Consider the following 20,230-nt stretch of genomic DNA (forward strand, 5'->3'; position numbering starts at 1 on the left):
TAGCTGTCCTAGTGCATTTGGTGTCTGGAAGCTGCTTCCACTTCTGCTGCTCTGACGAAGGCCTGGTTCACGCTACCAGCCAAAGGGGTGCAAAAACACTTCCGTGAGCCTACTTTTTCAGATTGGAGGGAGGGAAGCGCGTGGTTTTCCCATGGGGCAGGGCATGAATTCCCTGCACAAATGAAACAAGCATGTTGGAAAAGTCTAGGCTAGAACTGTTCCCACTGATAGCCTTATCCTTCATGAATTTGTCTAATTATTTTGTTAAGCCATCTAAGTTGGTAGCCATTATTGCCTCCCGTGGGAGTGAGCGCCGTAGTTTAACTACATAATTATTTTATTTCATAAAATTGATATGCAGCTTGATTCTAGGAAAAACCTCAAAACTATGTTCTGCGTAGTTATGTGGGTTGGCTTCCTCTCGAGTGGTCTTTTTTTCCTTGTTCTGCAAGCACCGCCAGGTCCCAGAATCCTGCCAGTCATTCCCCTTCTCACAGAGGATTTTTGGCAAGTCTTAAGAGGTAGCAAAACTCCGTCTTTCATGCTTGTTAATCTGCCTTGCACTGGAAAGAACACACTAGGGTGTGTCTTAGGAGAATTGCTCCTTGATGGTGAATGACGGTCCTTTATTCTAATGAGCCAGTAGCCAGTCCTCCCTATACTTGCCTCCCTTTCCAGCGATGAGTAGCGGGTTGGGGACAGAGTCTAAAGCAGGCAACCAGGCAACTGCCAGTAGTTGCCAGGGGCTGAGACGGGTTGGGAGCAGCAGCGGCAGAGGCTGCACCAAGACCATTGCTACTAGTTGTAGGGGATCAAAGAGCCTCAATTTTTATAGTATTTAACATAAGCTGCTGTGGGATTCGTCCTGGATCAGAAGACGAGTTCAATTACAAAAAGAGATTTTGGTTCACCCGATAACCCCACAAAGCAGGTCACTGCCAGGACTACATAAACTCTTCTATTTATCATTATTATTTAATCCCATATAAATAATGCAAATTTGTAAGAGTTGATAATTTGGCATGCTTCCATTTTTTTCATAGTTTGAATTTGCTAGGCATGGGGTGGGGTGGGGGCAGGCAGGGAGGCCTGTGTCCTACTCCTGGAAAGTTCACCCAGTTGCCCCTTCTATGGTTTCAGCAGGCATTGCCTATGGGTTTTCCGGGACATATTCACAGTCATATGGACTAGAAACTCTTCTTTCCCTAAAATGTTAGAGCAGATTCTATTGTTTGTTTTCATGTTGCCTTCTAAGCCACTGCCTCAAGGCGGTTTACACATAAGAGGATCGAAAACAGTGAAAGACACCAAAAAATAAATATATTTAAGACGAGACTAAAAATCTTAACAAGTAGACACTTGTTGTAAAGTTCCATTTATACAGCTGGCAAAGCCCGTCCAAACAAAAATATTTAACTTTTTCCAGCAAGTGCGGATAGGGAGTGCCTGTCATCAGCTGGAATGCTATTCCACAGAACGGGCAGCCGTCCAAAAGTCACTGCTCCAAGATTTTTGGGCCACAGTACCACATTTCCAATTTTTCTGTGCTCCCACAGAATCGTAGTATACTGTGTCTCCACTTTTTCTTTTCCATCAGCCATGCTCCTTTTCTTCTCCCTCTCCCTCTCTCCACCCCCCACCCAACCCAGCACCGTTTTTTCTCTTCCCAGCGCCTGATGAACAGCTCAGCCCTGGCTATTTTAGGATGTCAATCTTGAAGAACCAGTTTCTGCTTTTTAGGAACGAGAGCACCAAACAGAAGAACAGCCGTGTGGGTGCGTTTGTGTGTGCGTTTGTGTGCTTTTGGGGGTAGGAGCAGGTTATGTCCCTCCCTAGTTTTAGTAACACTGTCTTAGCAGCTGCTCTGAGAAATTTTGCAAAAAAATTTGGGCATGGACAGTTTGATACAATAACTTTTCCTTTCAGACTTGCCAGTGAACATCAATTCCTACATGAACTCCAGACCCAAACAGCTTCTCTGCTTTGGATGATGACTTGACCCTGGTGCCTCCAAGAATCAAACAGCATCCCTGGCCTTCTGTGTTGGGTTCCGCCACAGTCAAAGCAGTTTTGTGTTGTTCCCTTCACTGCAGCCCAGTCTCCAAACTCCTCCCACCCCATTCCTTGGCCGAAGAGAGAAAACTTGCCTCAGCCCTGTTTTGCAGAACTGTTTAATATACATGTTGGTCGCTAATAGCTGGGTGGAGCCTGATGTGAATAACTGGTTCTGCAGGTGATGCATGGCGTCAGCGGTGGGGGTCCAAGCTTGTGTTTTGGAGGGAGGGCTCTTGGCTTGAAGCTACTACAGGTGTGCTTTAAAGCTGAAATCCTGGTCAAAGGAAAAGATCAAATGGCAAAGGGAAAACTCAGTGGAGACGTGATGGCCATCTTCAAATACCTGGAGGGCAATTTGCACAGAAGATGAAGCAGGAATTTGAGGGATGTAGATTTTGGTTAACATTTTAACAGTAAGAGCTGTTTGACAGCAGAAGTGTCTGCCTTGCTCTTTCCTTTGCCGGAGGTCTTTAAGCAGACGCTGGAAGGTCACCTGCAAGAGGCTGTTGTAGTTGCACCTTACATTTCAGGCCCTGCATTCCACCTGGCTGCTGTGTCTCTGAACGAGTCTCTGCTCTGCCCAGTCTCTGTTTCCCTCAAGCTATTGCCCGGCACGGATAATTCTCTTGCACTCCTGGGTCGGATGTGATGAGAGATTGTTCTATCGCTGTGCCTGCACATCCAAAAACAAGTGGTAACCTTTGCAGAAATGCTAAGAGCGGGCTGCTCTTGTATTCTTCTCCCGGGGTTTCGGGTTTTTTTGCATTGTGCAATGTTCCTTCAATTTTAATTTGGCAAAGGTATCGCATGATTCGGAGAGCAAGGAGTTTGCTCCTTGGCAGATACATTCCCCGCATAACTCCCCCAGCCTGTGCCTGCTCCAAACCACTCCAAACCTCGTTTGCGAAACCCCTGGCAACTCGGCTGTGCGATTCTTTGGCACGCAGCGCTCCTCCCCACCTGCGACAGCTCAACAGGTTTCCCTGAATATCTGAGGTGCTTTTGTCATCCCTCCCCTGAGGGCAGGGGAGGATCAGGTCTCTTCCTGGGCCTTGCCGCCTCCTTCCGCTCTACCTGGTGACACCTGCCTTCCGGCCAATGCCATAAGGCCCTCCCCTCGCCTCTGGCTCTCAGGGGGGAGAGAGAGTCTTTTGTAGGTCCGAGTGTCCCACCTTGCGCCTCCGCCTTGCCCTGGTGAGCCAGCCTGGCATGGCTCCCTGGCATGGCACCTGTCTCTCTCCTTCCTGGACCGGCTGGCTTCTCTTGCTGCTGGGTGAGTCAATTTGCTCCGGGGTTTATTTTTTGCTCCTTCCAAGTTTGATCTTATCGATACCTGGGAGAATTTGAGCTGTATTAGGGAAGGGGTGGGGGAGCGTGTCTGTGTAGAGAAGCTGGCTGAATATCAAAAGGTGTAGTTCCTCCTTCCTCACAGTCCACATCATAAAAGAGAATGCTGACACGTTCTACACACAGCGAGCCTCTGCCGTTGTTGTTTTTTTGAAAATTGGCTTGAAAGGCTTCTGTGCTGTGTCTCCATTAAACCTGCCCTGTGCACCTTTCGCTGGGTCCACCAAGCCAAATGTGGCCTTTCAGATTGTAGCCGAGGGCAAGCAGGGGCACACAGTTTCTCCCTTCGCCAAGCCACCCCACCGTGCCGCCTGCAGGCTGTGGTATCTTTCCTGCCCCCCAAGGCCACATTTGCACCATACAGTGGTACCTCAGGTTAAGAACTTAATTTGTTCTGGAGGTCCGTTCTTAACCTGACACTGTTCTTAACTTGAGGTACCACTTTAGCTAATGGGGCCTCCTGCCGCCGCCCAGCGATTTCTGTTCTCATCCTGAAGCAAAGTTCTTCACCCGAGGTACTATTTCTGGGTTAGCGGAGTCTGTAACCTGAAGCGCCTGTAACCTGAAGTACCACTGTACATTTAAAACATGATAATACCACTTTTAACATTAGTGGATCTCCCCCCCCCCCCAAGAAACATGGGACCTGCAGTTTGATTAGGGTGCCGGGAGTTGTCAAGAAACCCTCTGTCCCCCTCCTGGAGCTACAATTCCCAGAGTTCCCTCCGAAAAACGAAATTAATTGTTAAACCATTCTGGGAACTGTTGCTCTGGGAAGGGAATAGGCATCTCTCAGCATCCTGAACAAAACTACAACTCCCCGATTGTTTTCAAAGTGTTCAAAGTGGCATTACAGTGCTTTAAATAAAATAAAAAAATTCCTTCCAGTAGCACCTTAAAGACCAACTGAGTTAGTTCTAGGTATGAGCTTTCGTGTGCATGCACACTTCTTCAGATACACACACTAACCTAGAACTAACTCAGTTGGTCTTTAAGGTGCTACTGGAAGGATTTTTTTTATTTTGTTTTGACCATGGCAGACCAACACGGCTACCTATCTGTAACTAGTGCTTTAAATGTGTGCTGTGAATGCAGCCTTAGTCTCCGTGTTGCCTTTGTGGTATTAGTCAAGGAAGGAGTTTGGGGCAATGCTAGAATTAACTGACTCTCCCGGTCCTTGGCTTTGACTCTGTCTAGCCTCCACCCCCACCCCCACCCTGCTTTCTGCCCTACCAGCTGCAATGGACATCAGCCCAAACTTGGACCTGATATTAGCCTCCCATCCCAATCTTCTTTTGCAGTCTCTGTTAAACAGCGAAAACCAGAGCCTTAGCATGTCCTGGTGGGCTGCATTGAACTTGATGGGCCATGCAGGCCTGCGGTAATGAAAAAAAAGACCTTGTCTGCCCCCTCCCTCCCCCCCCCCCCCCGTTGTAGTCCCTCCTATTACAGGCTATGCTTCTAGGCCTGTATTAACAGTTGCAATCAGAAAGGGAGATGGCTGCCCCGAAGCTCTCTTGCCAGCAGCCTTGAACACGCAGCCTAATAATAACCTGCCTTGAGGAAGAAACCGAGTTTAGGGAAAATGAAAAACCTTGCTGACTTTTCAGGATTCGTAATTGTATCTCTAATGTTTTCCCCTAATTAAGAAATGCCGGAGTTTAAAAGATTTCTGCTTGCAACTGTTTGTGCGACGGCCATCCGAACCCTTTAGCTGCCGTCTCAAATGGGGAGGCCCGCTTCGTACATTGCCAGGAAAGAGGAAACGTGTTGCCAAAAGATAGAGAGAGAGAACGAGGACTAAATAGGACACTGATTTGCATATGTGAATATATTTGGAGATATGCCAATCAGCGAATAATTACTAGGATTTGAATAGAAATAGATCTTGCCATGGTGGGGGAGATTCTGTGAACAGATGACCTGTGCACTTGCTGGGTCCAGGTGCTCAGTATTATTATTATTATTATTATTATTATTATTATTATTATTATTATTATTATTATTATTATTACCCCAGCCATTCTGGGTGGCTTCCCATAAAAAAAAACACACCATAATAAAATGTCAAACATTAACACGTAGGTGGGCAACTTGTTTTTTCGGGTTCTTTTGCTTTTATAAACTGTTCTTGTAATGGGCGCTCCCTCAAAAAACAGAGGACTGTCCTTCAAATAGCGGGCTGCCGCCTGCGGTCACTGGTTTCAAATGCTATGCGAAACTGGGCGGACAAATAATTGTGCATATCATGTTTGCCTCCCATTCTTCCTCTTTGAGGGTTGCGCCAATTTTATCCTGCCAGCAACCAACTGATGGAGTTGGTGGCAGAGAGCAGGAGCGAATTGCCTCATGCCCCAGCCAGTGACCTCAGAACCCAGGTCTCCCTCGTCCACCTCCAAGCTATTGCATCACACTAGGCCCTGGCTAAGACCCTGTTTGCACCAAAAAATCTTGGGAACTGTAGTCTGGGAAGGTTGCTGAGGGCTGTTAGAAGAGCCCTATGCTAAGAGTGGTGTAGCAATCCCTCTTCCCAGGGAATTCTGGGAGTTTCAGCTCAGTGAGGTCTCATAACAAGTCTTAGCATCCTTAACGAACTACAGTTCCCAAGATGCTTTTTGGTGGTATAATATGAGCTTTTTTTTGCAAGGCTGCTCATTGGAGTTACAGCACCTCTTCTTTCTTTCTTTCTTTCTTTCTTTCTTTCTTTCTTTCTTTCTTTCTTTCTTTCTTTCTTTCTTTCTTTCTGCTGGCACTCAAAACACTCATCAATATATGAGTATTGGCACCTCGGGGTTTTGCTTTGTTTAACCCAAAAAACCCCAACTAGTTATATTACTGCTTCACATGAAAGCTGCAGATGTGACCAACAAATGCCATTGGGGAGTGTTTATCCATGTTTTTCCATTGGGCTCCAAACAATGCCAACACACACCCTTAACTTTTTTTCTTCCTACCCTCTCACATCTCTACAGTTATAGTGTACTTTTTTGGGGGGGTGGGGGGTAGAGAAGCTTTAGAGTTGTTGTCAGAACTCAGATCTTTTAGACCAGATTTGGGGTGTCTGATCTTGTTGAGAAAAGGTCACTGTGTTGGAAATTGGGCTGAAAAGGTCTCAGGCCTCTCCAGAAACCGCTTTGTGGTGCTTATGACTCCCTTGCTGAGAAAGACACACACCCGTTCTTTGAAAGGAAAAGCAAAGTTAACCTCTTTTGTCTCCGTTTAGTGGGATTTTATAGAATGCATTAAAAGAAAAGTTACATTTGTCCCTTCCACAAGTCTCTCAATAAATTTGGGATAAGTTAACCTCTAATCATTTTTTTTTAAAAAAACCCCAAAACAAACAAAATTCTTGATGTAATGTAGAACCTCTATATTTTTGGCACTCCTTGCATCTCTGATGGTTTCAGTTATATTTCTGTGTATCTTTTGAGTCATGTGTGAAACACCTCTTCTATCTTACTGCAAATATCTGGATAACCAGCCTTCTCGTTTTTTCTTTGTGACTGTAACATCCAGTGCTTTTTCCTGGGGGGGGGGGGAGACGGGGACGACGACGATGCAAACCCCTAAACATTTTCTGAATCTAAATTTGGCCTCATTGAGCGGCAGTATTTCAATATGAGTAGGAAAATGAGAGTACCCCTAAACATTTTTTTTTTTAGAAAAAAAGCACTGGTAACATCCTATGCTAACCTTGGTTCTGTTCAGTTCCATTTCTTTGCATTTGCCTCATGAAGTTCTGTTTGGTTATTTGGGCCATATGGATAACATTCAGTGGAAATACAGTCATACTCGGATTATACACACTTAAGGTTGCGTTTTTTGGGGGGGGTTGCGGACTGCCGAAACCCGGAAGTACCGGAACGGGTTACTTCCGGGTTTCAGCCGTCACTCATGCGCAGAAGCGCTAAATCATGCTTTGCGCATGCACAAAGCGCCGAATCGCAACCCGTGCATATGCAGACCCAGGTTGCAAATGCTGCGGTTTGCTAATGTGCATCCTGCACGGATCACATTTGCAACCCAAGCGTCCACTGTACTTTCAAAACGACAACAGCATACCTCCCTTGACGTTTCTGCAGAGTGGTCTGAGGGAATGCTAGGGCAGAAGGCCTCTCAGAGTAGATAACCTCCCTCCCTTGAGATGCTGCTGGAACACAGCTCTTCTCATTCCCTCAGGATTGGCCATACAGTGGTACCTCGGGTTACATACGCTTCAGGTTACAGACTCTGCTAACCCAGAAATAGTACCTCGGGTTAAGAACTTTACTTCAGGATGAGAATAGAAATAGTGCTCCGGCGGCGAGGCGGCAGCAGGAGGCTCCATTAGCTAAAGTGGTGCTTCAGGTTAAGAACAGTTTCAGGTTAAGAACAGACCTCCGGAATGAATTACCGGTAAGTACTTAACCCGAGGTACCACTGTACTCCGTGGGGCTATTAGGGGTCCGAAAGCATTGGAGGACCACAGAGTGTTGCAGAATGCAGGTTCCTTAGCCCTGTGGTAGGCCATGATTCATACTTTCCTGGGCAACATTTGCAGGAGTATGTCAAGGTTGCTTCCATTCCCCCCCCCCCATGTGAGCGTTATTAATCTGTAATGATGCTGAAAGTGCGATGCTGGGTGTGCTGAGCCTGCCCTGTCCCCACTTAACCTTGCTGCTTTCGGTGGCGAGGTTGAAGAGGGCTTGTAAGCACGCTTGCTAGATCACACTTATGAGCCCCCTTCAGACCTTCCCGTTCTGTGCTGTGAAGCCGGGTTCGCGGCCCTGAGCCTCCGGCACAATTGCCGATGAATAATGCCCCATTGCAACCCAAAGAACGTCTTTGTGATCCACCTTTTGTTGTCCTTGGGGATAAGACAGCAAAGCTGTCTTTTGAGAAAAGCGGCAAAGGATGCAATCCCCCTTCTTTGGGAGTAAGTCGCATTGTGGACCCATCGATATATTACATCCGAATAATGCGGAGGATCAAGCTGCAAGAGGGGTGAGCTTGGAAATGTGTCTTGCTCACTCAGGATCTACCTCAGCCATGAAGTGACCTCGAACCAGCGGCTGGTTTCGGTCTTTGCCTCTCAGTGACCTTGTCTGTTGTGTGGGGCATAATTGTACTGACCAGCCCTACGGGAGCTAAGATTACTGAGCTAATGCAAGCAAAGGGCCTTGAAAAGTCTATTCCTGTTCAGTGTTCCGGATAGCCTGCCATGCCTTTTTCATAATACAGTGGTACCTCAGGTTAAGTACTTAATTCGTTCCGGAGGTCTGTTCTTAACCTGAAACTGTTCTTAACCTGAGGTACCACTTTAACTAATGGGGCATCCCACTGCCACCGTGCCACCGGAGCATGATTTCTGTTCTCATCCTAAAGCAATGTTCTTAACCCGAGGTACTATTTCTGGGTTAGTGGAGTCTGTAACCTGAAGCGTATGTAACCCGAGTTACCACTGTACTCCATGTCTCCCCTACCCAGCAAAGAACACCGCCCCCCCCCCCAAAAAAACCTTGGATACTCAGCATTCCATGGCTACTGACTCATACCCACCAACATTTTTCCGATGAAAATAGGCACGTCCTAAGGAAAACCAGGACATTCTGGGATCAATTCAGAAATCAGGACGGCTTCTGTGAATCCAGGACTGTCCCTGGAAAATAGGGACACTTGGAGGAGCTGCTCCGTTCTCACTGGACTGCTTTGTGGCTTTCGTGGCACTGTTAATTTGAATCCCCTTAGGTGCCCTGCCCCATAGATTCCCCTCCCAGACGTTTGCAAACCTTGGGCTTCCCCCAAGCATACTCATGCCTCCCTCTCATTTGGTGCCAGTCCTGTTTTGGCAACATGGCCGTCACAATGACTGCAACGGTTAAACAAACTTGCTTCTGGGTGATTGTTTTGACCTATAAAGCCTTATGTGGTTCAGGACCGCAAGACCTCAAGGTCTGTCTTTCCTCATATGACCCGACCCGGACCCTGCAATCATCATCTTAAGTCCCTTCTTCGTGTACCCCCTCCATGGGAGCTTCGGAGGGCGGCAACATAAGGAAGGCCTTTTCAGTGGTAGCCCCACACTTGCTGAATACTCTCCCCAGGAGGCATACTTGGTACCAACTTTCTTTTCCTCTGCCTAGGCTGTAAGTTGCTTTGTAAGTCACTGAGAAAAGCAACTAAGAAATATAATCTTTGTCACACGCACCCTTTTTTGTGATGGCACCATAGCCTCTTTTTGCTGTCCATGGAAGCCATTTTGTGCTGGCAGTCACATCCCTTTTTATCAAAGCACACACACACACCATAGCTGTCAATGTTTTCCTTTTTTAAAGGGAAATTCCCTTATTCCGAATAGGATTCTTCGCAAGAAAAGGGAAGAGTTGACAGCTATGACACTCACACACACACTAACACACAGTAATACACACTCAACACTGGTATTAATAAGTTTGCATTGGACTTCTCTATTCATACGTACACCAGCCTTCTCTGATTCAGTGCCCTCCAGATGTTTCTGACAGCTGTGCTTTCTGGGCTGATAGGAATCCTAGAATCCTAGAGTTTGGAGGGGAACCCAAGGGTCATCTAGTCCAACCCCCTGCAATGCAGGAATCTCAGCTAGAGCATCCATGACAGATGGCCATCCAACCTCTGCTTAAAAACCTTCTGAGTCTGCCACCTTCCGAGGGACACCTTCCCACTGTCAACTTACTGCCAGAAAGTTATTTCTGATGTTTAGCCAGAATCTCCTTTCTTGTAAACTGGAGCTGGAGAAAACAAGGTTGCTCCGTCCTCCTTGTGACAGCCCTTTAGATATTTGAAGACTGTCATATCTCCTCTGCCAAAGCCTAGCCTTTAAAAACAGCAGTAACAGAGGTCGCCAGTGTGGCGTTCTCTAGATATTATGGCCTGCGACTCCCATCCTCTGTGACTCTTGGCCATGTTGGCTGGGAATGACGAGAACTGTCATTCAAAACCCCTGGAGGGCCGCACATGGAGCGGCGAGGGAGGAAGGGGACACCCGCCCAGCCAGCCAGACCAGCCGAATCAACCCTGGCGATCAACGGGGTGACAGATGTCGCAGCCAGATCGCCCCCACATCCATTTGTAGAGTTGTCTCTACAAATATGGATAAGTCTCAAGATCAAAGTTTAACAAAAGACGGCAGACTACCTAAAACCTTTTTTGAACTAACCGACAATATGGACTTAATTGATATTTGGAGGACAAAAAACCCCCTGGGTAAAGAAGGAACTTTCTTCTCTGAAGCTCATCTGTCGTGGACAAGAATAGACCAAATATGGATATCTAGAAGGCTGGCACCTATGACTAGAAAAGTAGAAATCTGCCCAAAAACCTGCTCCGACCATAATGCTATGAAAATGGAATTAAGACTAACAACAACCGGCTCCTTTAGATGGAAAATGAATGACACACTATTAAGAGATCAGGAGATTGTGAAGAAGGCCCAAAAAACCTTGAAAGATTATTTTGAAATTAATCTGAGTACCACGGTGGAAAAAAGAACAATCTGGGACGCAAGTAAAGCAGTCATGCGAGGGTTTCTGATACAACAGAACACGATTAAAAAAAGGCTCTGGAATGGGAAAAAAGATAAGATTTTAGAGAAGATAAGAGATGGAGAGAAAAAGCTGAGATCCAAACCAAAATCGAAGGAGATCTTGAGAGAAATCAAATTCTACCAAGCACAGTATGCGAAATTGATAAATCAAGAAGTTGAGTGGAAAATCAAACAAATGAAACAAAGATCTTTTGAATCAGCCAATAAGTGTGGAAAACTCTTGGCATGGCAATTGAAAAAGAGACAAAAACTGAACACAGTCACCAATCTAGAGATTGAAGGGAGAAATATCCAGAAACCAGAAGAAATTAGGAAGTGTTTCCAGAGATATTTTAAAAAGCTCTATACCCAAGGGCCACAAGAGGAGAAGGAGATAGACCAATTTTTGGAAACAAATGGACTACCAAAACTTGCTCAGGAAAAGAGAACAATCCTGAATCACAAAATAACACAACAAGAAATAGAGAATGCCATTCAGAATATGCAAATAGGCAAATCTCCAGGTCCGGATGGGCTTACCTCCAAGTATTATAAGACGTTGAAAGACTATTTGATACAACCACTAATGGAGGTATGCAACCAGATTTTGGAGGGGAAGAAGGCACCGGAATCGTGGAAAGAAGCTTTCATCACATTGATCCCTAAAGTGGAAACTGAAAAGACTCAACTAAAGAACTACCGTCCCATCTCACTCCTAAATGTGGATTACAAAATCTTTGCAGACATTTTGGCGAGTAGACTTAAAAATGTATTAAATGAAGTAATTCATAAGGACCAGGCAGGCTTTCTCCCAGGAAGACATTTGTCTGACAACACTAGGAATATTATTGACATTCTGGAACTTTTGCAAACCAAGATTAATACAAAATCAGTGTTAATCTTTGTTGATGCGGAGAAAGCCTTTGACAATATTTCTTGGAGATTTATGAAGAAAAATTTGGAAGGGATGGGAGTGGGACGGGGGTTTGAAAATGGAATAGAAGCAATTTATTCAGAGCAGAAAGCAAAGTTAATTGTAAACAATGTGGTGATAGAAGAATTTAAAATTGAAAAAGGAACACGACAAGGGTGCCCCCTATCCCCTCTGCTATTTATTTCAGTTCTGGAGGTGCTTTTGAACATGATTAGGGAAGACTGGTTGGTACAAGGAATACAGGTCGGAGCAAAACAATTCAAACTGAAAGCTTTCGCAGATGACTTGGTTTTAACATTACAGGAGCCAGAATCTAGTACGAAGAGAGTGTTAGAGTTAATTCATGAATTTGGTCGGGTAGCAGGGTTCAAACTGAACAAGCAAAAAACTAAGGTTTTGGAGAAAAACTTGACATCTTTGGAAATAGATGAGTTTCAGAAAGAGACAGAATTAAATGTTGTTAAAAAAGTAAAATACCTAGGGGTAAACCTGTCTGCCAAAAATCTGAATTTGTTTAAAGATAATTATGAAAAATGTTGGTCAGAAATTAAGAAAGATTTAGAGATCTGGTCAAGATTGAAACTTTCCTTGATGGGCCGAATTGCAGCTATAAAAATGAATGTATTGCCGAAGATGTTATTTTTGTTTCAGACCCTACAGATCATAGACAGAGTGGAGTGTTTTGGGAAGTGGCAGAAAGATATTTCTAGGTTTGTCTGGCAGGGCAAAAAGCCCCGAATAAAATTTAAAATACTAACGGATGCCAAAGAGAGAGGGAGGTTTGCCCTGCCAGATTTAAGGTTATATTACGAAGCTGCGGCTTTCTGCTGGATGAAAGAGTGGTTATTACTTGAGAACACTGATGTCTTGGATTTGGAAGGGTATGACAATGCTTTTGGGTGGCATGCATATTTGTGGTACGACAAGGTAAAGGTTCATAAAATGTTCAAAAACCATATTGTCAGAAAAGCCATATTCGCGGTCTGGACAAAATATAAAGACTTATTAGAGAGTAAAACCCCGAGGTGGTTATCACCAGTGGAGGCCAAGGCTAGAAAAAGACTCAATATGGAGGTCGGATGGCCAAAATATTGGGAAATGATAGAAAAAATAGGAGACAACTGGAGATTGCAGAGCTTCGAAAAATTAAAGAATAGGGTGCAAGATTGGTTTCATTATGCCCAAATTCAAGAAGTCTTTAAGTCTGACAAAAAAACAGGATTCCAGGTGGAAAAATCGAAACTAGAGACAGAACTGTTAGAACCTAAGACTAAGGTACTTTCGAGAATGTATAACTTGCTGCTTAAATGGAACACTCAGGATGAGATAGTCAAATCAGCCATGATAAAATGGGCTCAGGATATTGGGTACAACATTATGTTTGAAGACTGGGAAAGGTTATGGACCACTGGAATGAGATTCACGGCATGCAATGCCTTGAAAGAGAATATTATGAAAATGATATATAGGTGGTACATGACCCCAGTCAAGCTAGCAAAAATTTACCATCGATCTGATAATAAATGTTGGAAATGTAAGGAGGCTGAGGGGACATTCTTTCACCTTTGGTGGACGTGTCCAAAAGTGAAGGCCTTCTGGGAAATGATTTACAATGAGTTAAAAAAGGTGTTTAGGTACACCTTTCCTAAGAAACCAGAGGCCTTCCTCCTGGGCATAGTGGACCAAAGGGTGTTAAAGAAGGACAGAACACTTTTTATGTATGCAACTACAGCAGCAAGAATACTTATTGCAAAAGGTTGGAAGACACAAGACCTTCCCACGCTGGAAGAGTGGCAGACGCAGTTGATGGACTATATGGAATTGGCAGAAATGACTGGCAGGATTCGAGATTTGGGAGAAGAGACAACGGAAGAAGACTGGAAAAAATTTAAGGATTATTTACAAAAACATTATAAGTTGTATGAATGTTAAGAATCTGCATGATTTGGAAATTTTTGCTCCTGCAACTAGATTGGGAAAATAGAAAATTAAGTTATAAGTAAGAAAAAGGTGAAATTTAAAGTTATTTTATGTATTATTCTAAGGCATAAATATTTGAAAAAAGGTACTTTAAATCTAGAAGTAAAATATTTTGAAAGATACAAATAAGACACGAAATAAGGTAATAATTTGCTGACATGTTTATTGTAAAGAACGCAGGGTGAGGGAGATGTGGGGAAGTCCAGTTAACAATGTAAAAATGCATTTTGAAAGTTGGATCGCTTTTTCTTTTTCTTTTTTCTGTAAATTGAAAATGTAATAAAAATTTTAATAAAAAAAAAAACAAAACCCCTGGAGGGCTACCCCTGGGTTATGGAATACAAGCACGGGGTCAAATACCCATTAAGTGGTAGCGGTGGAGCTGCCAGTCCTTTCCACCTCGAGGAACCAGCCCTCAGTGTTGGAAATGAGACGGCCGGGGCAGTGGCGTAGCGTGGGGGGTGCAGGGGGGGCCGGCCGCACCGGGCGCAACATCTGGGGGTTAGGGTTAGGGATAGGGTTAGGGGGCGCAAATTACTTGCCTTGCCCCGGGTGCTGACAACCCACGCTACGCCACTGGGCCGGGGGCCTTCAGGGACTGCCTGACAGGCAGAAATCTCATTGGTGCATCTTCATCCCAGGCCAAGCTTCCCCTATTGGTTTCTGCCTGGCATGCTGCTGTGAAAAGGCACGGGGTCCTTCTGTGTTGTTAAGTGGAAAAGAAAGGGGGGAAAGATGGCTACCTTCACATCAGCCCCCCGCTGCCTCCTTAGAGGACAGCCCAGCACATAGGAACCTCAATGCCCACCCTACCCACCCCCTCCTGTTAGATTTATGGCCTTCTCCCATCCATGCCCCGCTCTCTTTCCCCACAGGGAGCCGGCCCATCCATTACAGCTTGTGGTGGCTGCTGGGCTCCCACTGAGCCAATTTTCATCCATCTTCCCCTGTCGTCGTCCCCCGCTGCCTCCCGGCTCTCCTCACTCAGCTCCCGCTAATGCAGCCCCTGGCATGTGGCCGATGCTGTTGTTCGGCTTTTAATTTACAAGGGCTCAGACCTGCAGGCCCCGCCGGCTTGGGTTTTGTTATATGGATGGTTTCAAAGAGCCGGAGATGGAGGGGAAGGGGCCGGATTAGACTGGGCAAATAAATCCAGGCGCGTTGCCTCTCTCTCTCTCATCTTGGTAGTGTTGACAGACAATAAAAGGGCTTGTGGAAGGAAATGAAAAGAGGAAGGGCTTGAATATCGAGAGGCGGCCTTGTTTGCTGCCTCATATCCCACATTATCAGCCTAAGGTGGGGAGGGCAGGGAAAGTCAAGATGCCAACATCATCCATGCTTCAACCGAATTAACCTGTAAGTTACCACGGGATGATCCCCGCTGTTGTACTTCCAACACAAACACACATACACCAGATGTTTTGGACTACAACTCCCACCGTTCTCAGCCAGTGCAGCCAACGGTCGAGGATGATGGGAGTTGTAGTCCAAAACCGGATGATGACAACATGCGCCCTGTGCCTCTGTGGCTCTTGTAAAGGTAAAGGTAAACGGACCCCTGACCATTAGGTCCAGTCGCAGACGACTCTGGGGTTGCGGTGTTCATCTCGCTTTACAGGCCGAGGGAGCCGGCGTACAGCTTCTGGCTTATGTGGCCAGCATGACTAAGCCGCTTCTGGCAAACCAGAGCAGCGCACGGAAACGCCGTTTACCTTCCCGCCGGAGTGGTACCTATTTATCTACTTGCACTTTGATGTGCTTTTGAACTGCTAGGTTGGCAGGAGCAGGGACCGAGCAATAGGAGCTCATCCCTTCGCGGGGATTCAAACTGCCGACCTTCTGATCGGCAAGTCCTAGGCTCTGTGGTTTAAACCACAGTGCCACCTGTCTCCCGTAGCTCTTGCGGTGCTTCTCTAAGTCTCATCCAAGAAACGCTCCCTCTGGTTGTTTCTTGAATGCAAAAAGGGCCAAGCTAGTATTTGTGAGCTGACGCTGGGGATCAGAACTGTGAAATGTCCTCCGATTTTAGCTCCTGCTCTGGATCCGACCCCCTGTGCTTTCCTCGGCGTGGCCTCCGGAGCAGATTGGGGGAAACGACAGGGTTGGCGCAGGTTTCATGGCATGCAGGTCACCGATTATAAGCTAAATGCATCAGGCAGGGCTCTTTGTCTGGATGCAGATAAACGCCTGTCAGGGCAGCTGTGCAGAAAGATGGAGGCCGAGGCCAGAGCTTGTGAGCTGCTGGCAAATTCACTGGCCTTCCATTCTGCTGTCCGGCAGGGAGAAGCTGTGTGGCAGGAGCAGTCCTGCCTGCCTGGTTCAGATTGTGTCAACAGCTCTGCTCCCAGATCTATTCAGGGTCGGTGGTGAGAAGGGCTCCCAGGAAATTGCTGCTATCCAAGACAGCCAGAATCTGCACACAGGAGGAATTATATGTTCTAAAAGATTTCCCTTTAAGTCTTGATCTTGCTTTTTTTCCTTCTCCCTCCTGTTCCCTTTTCCTCATGTGCTGTGTCACCTTTTTTTTTTTTTTTTTTAGTTGTAAGCCTGAGGGCAAGGTCTTTCTTACCACTATTATTTTTTTATATTTGTAAGCTGCTCTGGAGCCTTTTTGGCTAAAGGGTGTGGTATCAATGCCTTTAACAAATGAATAAATGTGTCCCTATTACAGTCTGAGTGAATGACATGCAGGATATCTCACAGTCTCCGCCCGTTCCAGGAAGGGGCCCATTACAACAGGCCTTCCCTATAAAGTTACATTATTTAAACGGATTTTGAATTTATTTAAATGTATACAAATTTAAAGTAGCTGCCGGCAAGCTTTGGGACTGAGCTTTAGTATTGTTGTTCATGGCTATGTAGCATTAATTAGTGCTAATTAGAAACAGAGTCTTAATGTAGGCAATAGTTGTTTTTACGGGGAAAGTGAGTTGAAGGTTCTGTGAGAGAAGCATAATTTTCTATACAGTGCACATGTCAGTTCCTTTCAACCTGTTGTTGTCTCCATGCAAACAGGTTTGGCAGGTTTTTGAAATGCAAATCCTACAGAACCTGTGAAAAATAAAGGTTGACACCAGGGTAGGAATGGACAAATTCAGTGCTATTTTTCTAGAAAAAGAGGTGCTGGAACTCACCATGAATGCCTCCCTTTTTCTCATATACAGTCATACCTCAGGTTACAGACACTTCAAGTTGTGTTTTTATGGGTTACGGACTGCCGAAACCTGGAAGTACTGGAACGGGTTACTTCTGGGTTTCAGCAGTCGCGCATGCGCAGAAGCGTTAAATCGCAACCCGCATGTGCGCAGACACACCGCCGTGGGTTGCGAACGCCGTGGGTTGTGAACGTGCATCCCGGACAGATCACGTTCACAACCCGAGCGTCCACTGTAATGGCAATGGCGTCCACTTGAGAGGTGCTGGAATTCATTTCCAGTGAGTTCCTGCTGATAAAAGAGCCCTGGACAAAATCCATCAGTTTCAGTTTCTTTCCGTTTCTCATTTTTGCAAACTTATCCACACTTACCGCTTGGACTCTTCTTTCCAGGCACAGGTCTGCAATTTAAACCTCTGTGTTTTGGGTTCTCCTTTTTTTTTTTTTTTGCACCAGAGCTTTCCCTGGAAAAACCTGCTCTTCACAGCTGAAGTGCAAAAAGTGGCAATTTGGGTTATAATAATAATTATTTGTACCCTGCCCATCTGGCTGGGTTTCCCCAGCCACTCTGGGTGGCTTCCAACAAAGATTAAAAATATATTAAAATGTCACCCATTAAAAACTTCCCTGAACAGGGCTGCCTTCAGATGTCTTCTAAATGTCAGGTAGTTGTTTATCTCTTTGACATCTGATGGGAGGGCATTGCACAGGGCGGGTGCCACTACCAAGAAGGCCCTCTGCCTGCTTCCCTGTAGCTTTGCTTCTTGCAGTGAGGGAACTGCCAGAAGGCCCTGGAGCTGGACCTCAGTGTCCGGGCAGAATCATGGGGGTGGAGACGCTCCTTCAGGTATACTGGGCCGAGGCTGTTTAGGTTCTCTATGGATTGCCATTTCAGTGGGATTTAGTGGGGAAAGTTCCAGAGCAAAAAAGAGAGAAAAGAGTGCTTGGACATGAGCTTGAAAACACAAGCTTTTTCTGGAAAGCACAGAGAAAACGTATGTGTATATAAGCTCTTAAATGCAGTTCTCCTAATTTCTGCAGCAGTTTGTGATTTTTTAAAAAAGTCTATGTGACATCAGTATTTTGACACAGTTTTCTACTAACAAACACATATTTTGCATGCACTTGTGACCAACATGCACCTTTCTGCAAACTATTTCCCATAATAAACAATACATTTTTGGATGTGCTTTCCACCTGTATATCCATTTTCGTGCACTCTTCCCTTCCCCCACCCCCATGCAATTTTGTTCACATTGCTAGGTTGACGAAATCTGGGCAAGTGCAAATTTTCGAAACATAGTTGTGTTTTGGTTCTTGCATTGCTTTGAGAAGTGCAAATTAGGTGGTCTCTTATTAAAATGCCAACTACATTGAGTTTTCTCCTTGGTCCTCACAGCAGGATCAGTCCTCACAAAGGCAACAATGGGCTTTGACATTTGCAGAAGAAACAAATCAGATAGCTCTGCCGTACTTTCACATCTCTCGAAAAGGCCATTGTCTTTTTCCAGCAATAGGATAAAAGAGAAGAAAAAGACTTTTATCTCCCATGTCTGAGGCTGATAGGCGTTAAAATGCAAAACATCTAGAGGAGGCCAGCCTGGGAAAGGCTGATGTAGAAGAACTTTTCTGTGTGTGGATACGAGTTCCTGTTTCAAGTGATTATTGCCACTGAACCACACGAGCGTTAGCAAAGAAATATAATAATCTCATTCTCCCCTCTCTTCATTTTCAGTTCCCTTATTTCCTGCTCTGCCTTCATCTCCTCTGGCTGTGCGAGTGGGGGACTCTGTTTCTCTCCCGGTCCCATTTGCCTTACCCGCCTTTCACTCTCAAACCACCATTATCTGGAGGAAAAATGCAACCAACATAGCAATGGGAACCTTGAGACCCAACTTCACTGTTGTGGTAGCAGACAGATTCCATCCTCGGTTCAGCGTGCTCCCTGGGAGTGGGAACCTCAGTATCACGGCCGTGACGACCTCAGATTCTGGCATCTACACGGTGGAGATCTCCCCGCTAGGGAATGCAGTACAGAAAGGCAACATCGCTGTCACGGTGTACGGTGAGTACTGGTGTTTTGCCACTGTGGATGGGCGAGTCTGTAGCTTAAGTGCCTTTCCTGTCTCTGGCTTTAGCACAAAGTCTGGCCACATCTTCACCATATATTTAAAGCACTACTGTACCACTTTGATGGGGCGCGGGTTGCGCTGTGGGTTAAACCACAGAGCCTAGGACTTGCTGATCAGAAGGTCGGCAGTTTGATTCCCCACGACGGGATGAGCTCCCGTTGCTCAGTCCTTGCTCCTGCCAACCTAGCAGTTCGAAGGCACGTCAAAGTGCAAGTAGATAAATAGGTACCGCTCCGGCAGGAAGGTAAACGGCGTTTCCGTGAGATGCTCTGGTTCGCCAGAAGCAGCTTAGTCATGCTGGCAACATGACCCGGAAGCTGTACGCCGGCTCCCTCGGCCAATAAAGCGAGATGAGCGCCACAACCCCAGAGTCGGCCACGACTGGACCTAATGGTCAGGGGTCCTTTTACCTTTACCTTACCACTTTGACAGCCAAAGAACCCTGGGAAAAGCAGCTTGTAAAAAGTGCTGGGATTCATTAGTAGGCAGGCTTAAAATTATTATCAGTGCATTTTCCCTCTTAAAAAATGTTTAGGGGTGCTCTCATTTTCCTACTCATATTGAAATAATGCCCCTCAATGAGGCCAAACTTAGATTCACAAAATGTTTAGGGGTATGAGTACACTGTCAGTATATGGAAACATCACCGCTGCAGACAGCCAGTTTGTTGACATCACATGATGCACCTATCTGTGGGAAAGAAGAATTTCCCAGGACTTTCACAGGCTGGATAAGTCTTTGTGAAGAGTGTAACTTGAAACCTTCTGTGTGCGCATGCTCAGGAAGTTTGTTAGACTTGCTGGAAGAACTGAACTGAAAGGACGTGTTTTTCTCTAGTGCTGTAATGTCAGAAATAAACATCATGTAAATAGATTTCTGATTATTTTCTTTCCCCTGCGGAAGCAGGAGGGAGGGGTTGTGCATTTTACCCATGCTTGGGAAAATGTCGCCTATCAAAATGTCCCTGGTCTGTCTGGATGTCAGCTCCCCTTTACCTGGCTGGGCACAGTGGCCGTGGCTCTCACGGGGAGAATTTTCTGTAGAACCTATGAGATCCAACTTCCTCTCTGTGTGTGCTTTTCTAG

General features: G+C 45.7%; 1 protein-coding gene across 2 annotated transcripts in view; it reads left to right on the forward strand.

The window, feature by feature from the left end:
* Window positions 1-2,854: 2,854 nt before the first annotated feature.
* The window catches only part of VSIG10L (V-set and immunoglobulin domain containing 10 like), a 41,125-nt gene continuing 23,749 nt past the window's right edge, over window positions 2,855-20,230 (forward strand). The window contains exons 1-2 of one of the 2 annotated variants that reach the window (XM_081868918.1): window positions 2,855-3,328; window positions 18,749-19,078. In XM_081868918.1, the coding sequence (XP_081725044.1) occupies window positions 3,265-3,328; window positions 18,749-19,078 (394 nt within the window). In that variant the 5' untranslated portion in view covers window positions 2,855-3,264. The remainder of the gene's footprint in view (window positions 3,329-18,748; window positions 19,079-20,230) is intronic. The other variant, XM_081868917.1, reaches the window with a different exon arrangement.

The sequence above is a fragment of the Podarcis erhardii genome, assembly GCF_964252035.2.
Source record: "Podarcis erhardii genome assembly, chromosome: 7".
Classification (NCBI taxonomy): domain Eukaryota; kingdom Metazoa; phylum Chordata; class Lepidosauria; order Squamata; family Lacertidae; genus Podarcis; species Podarcis erhardii.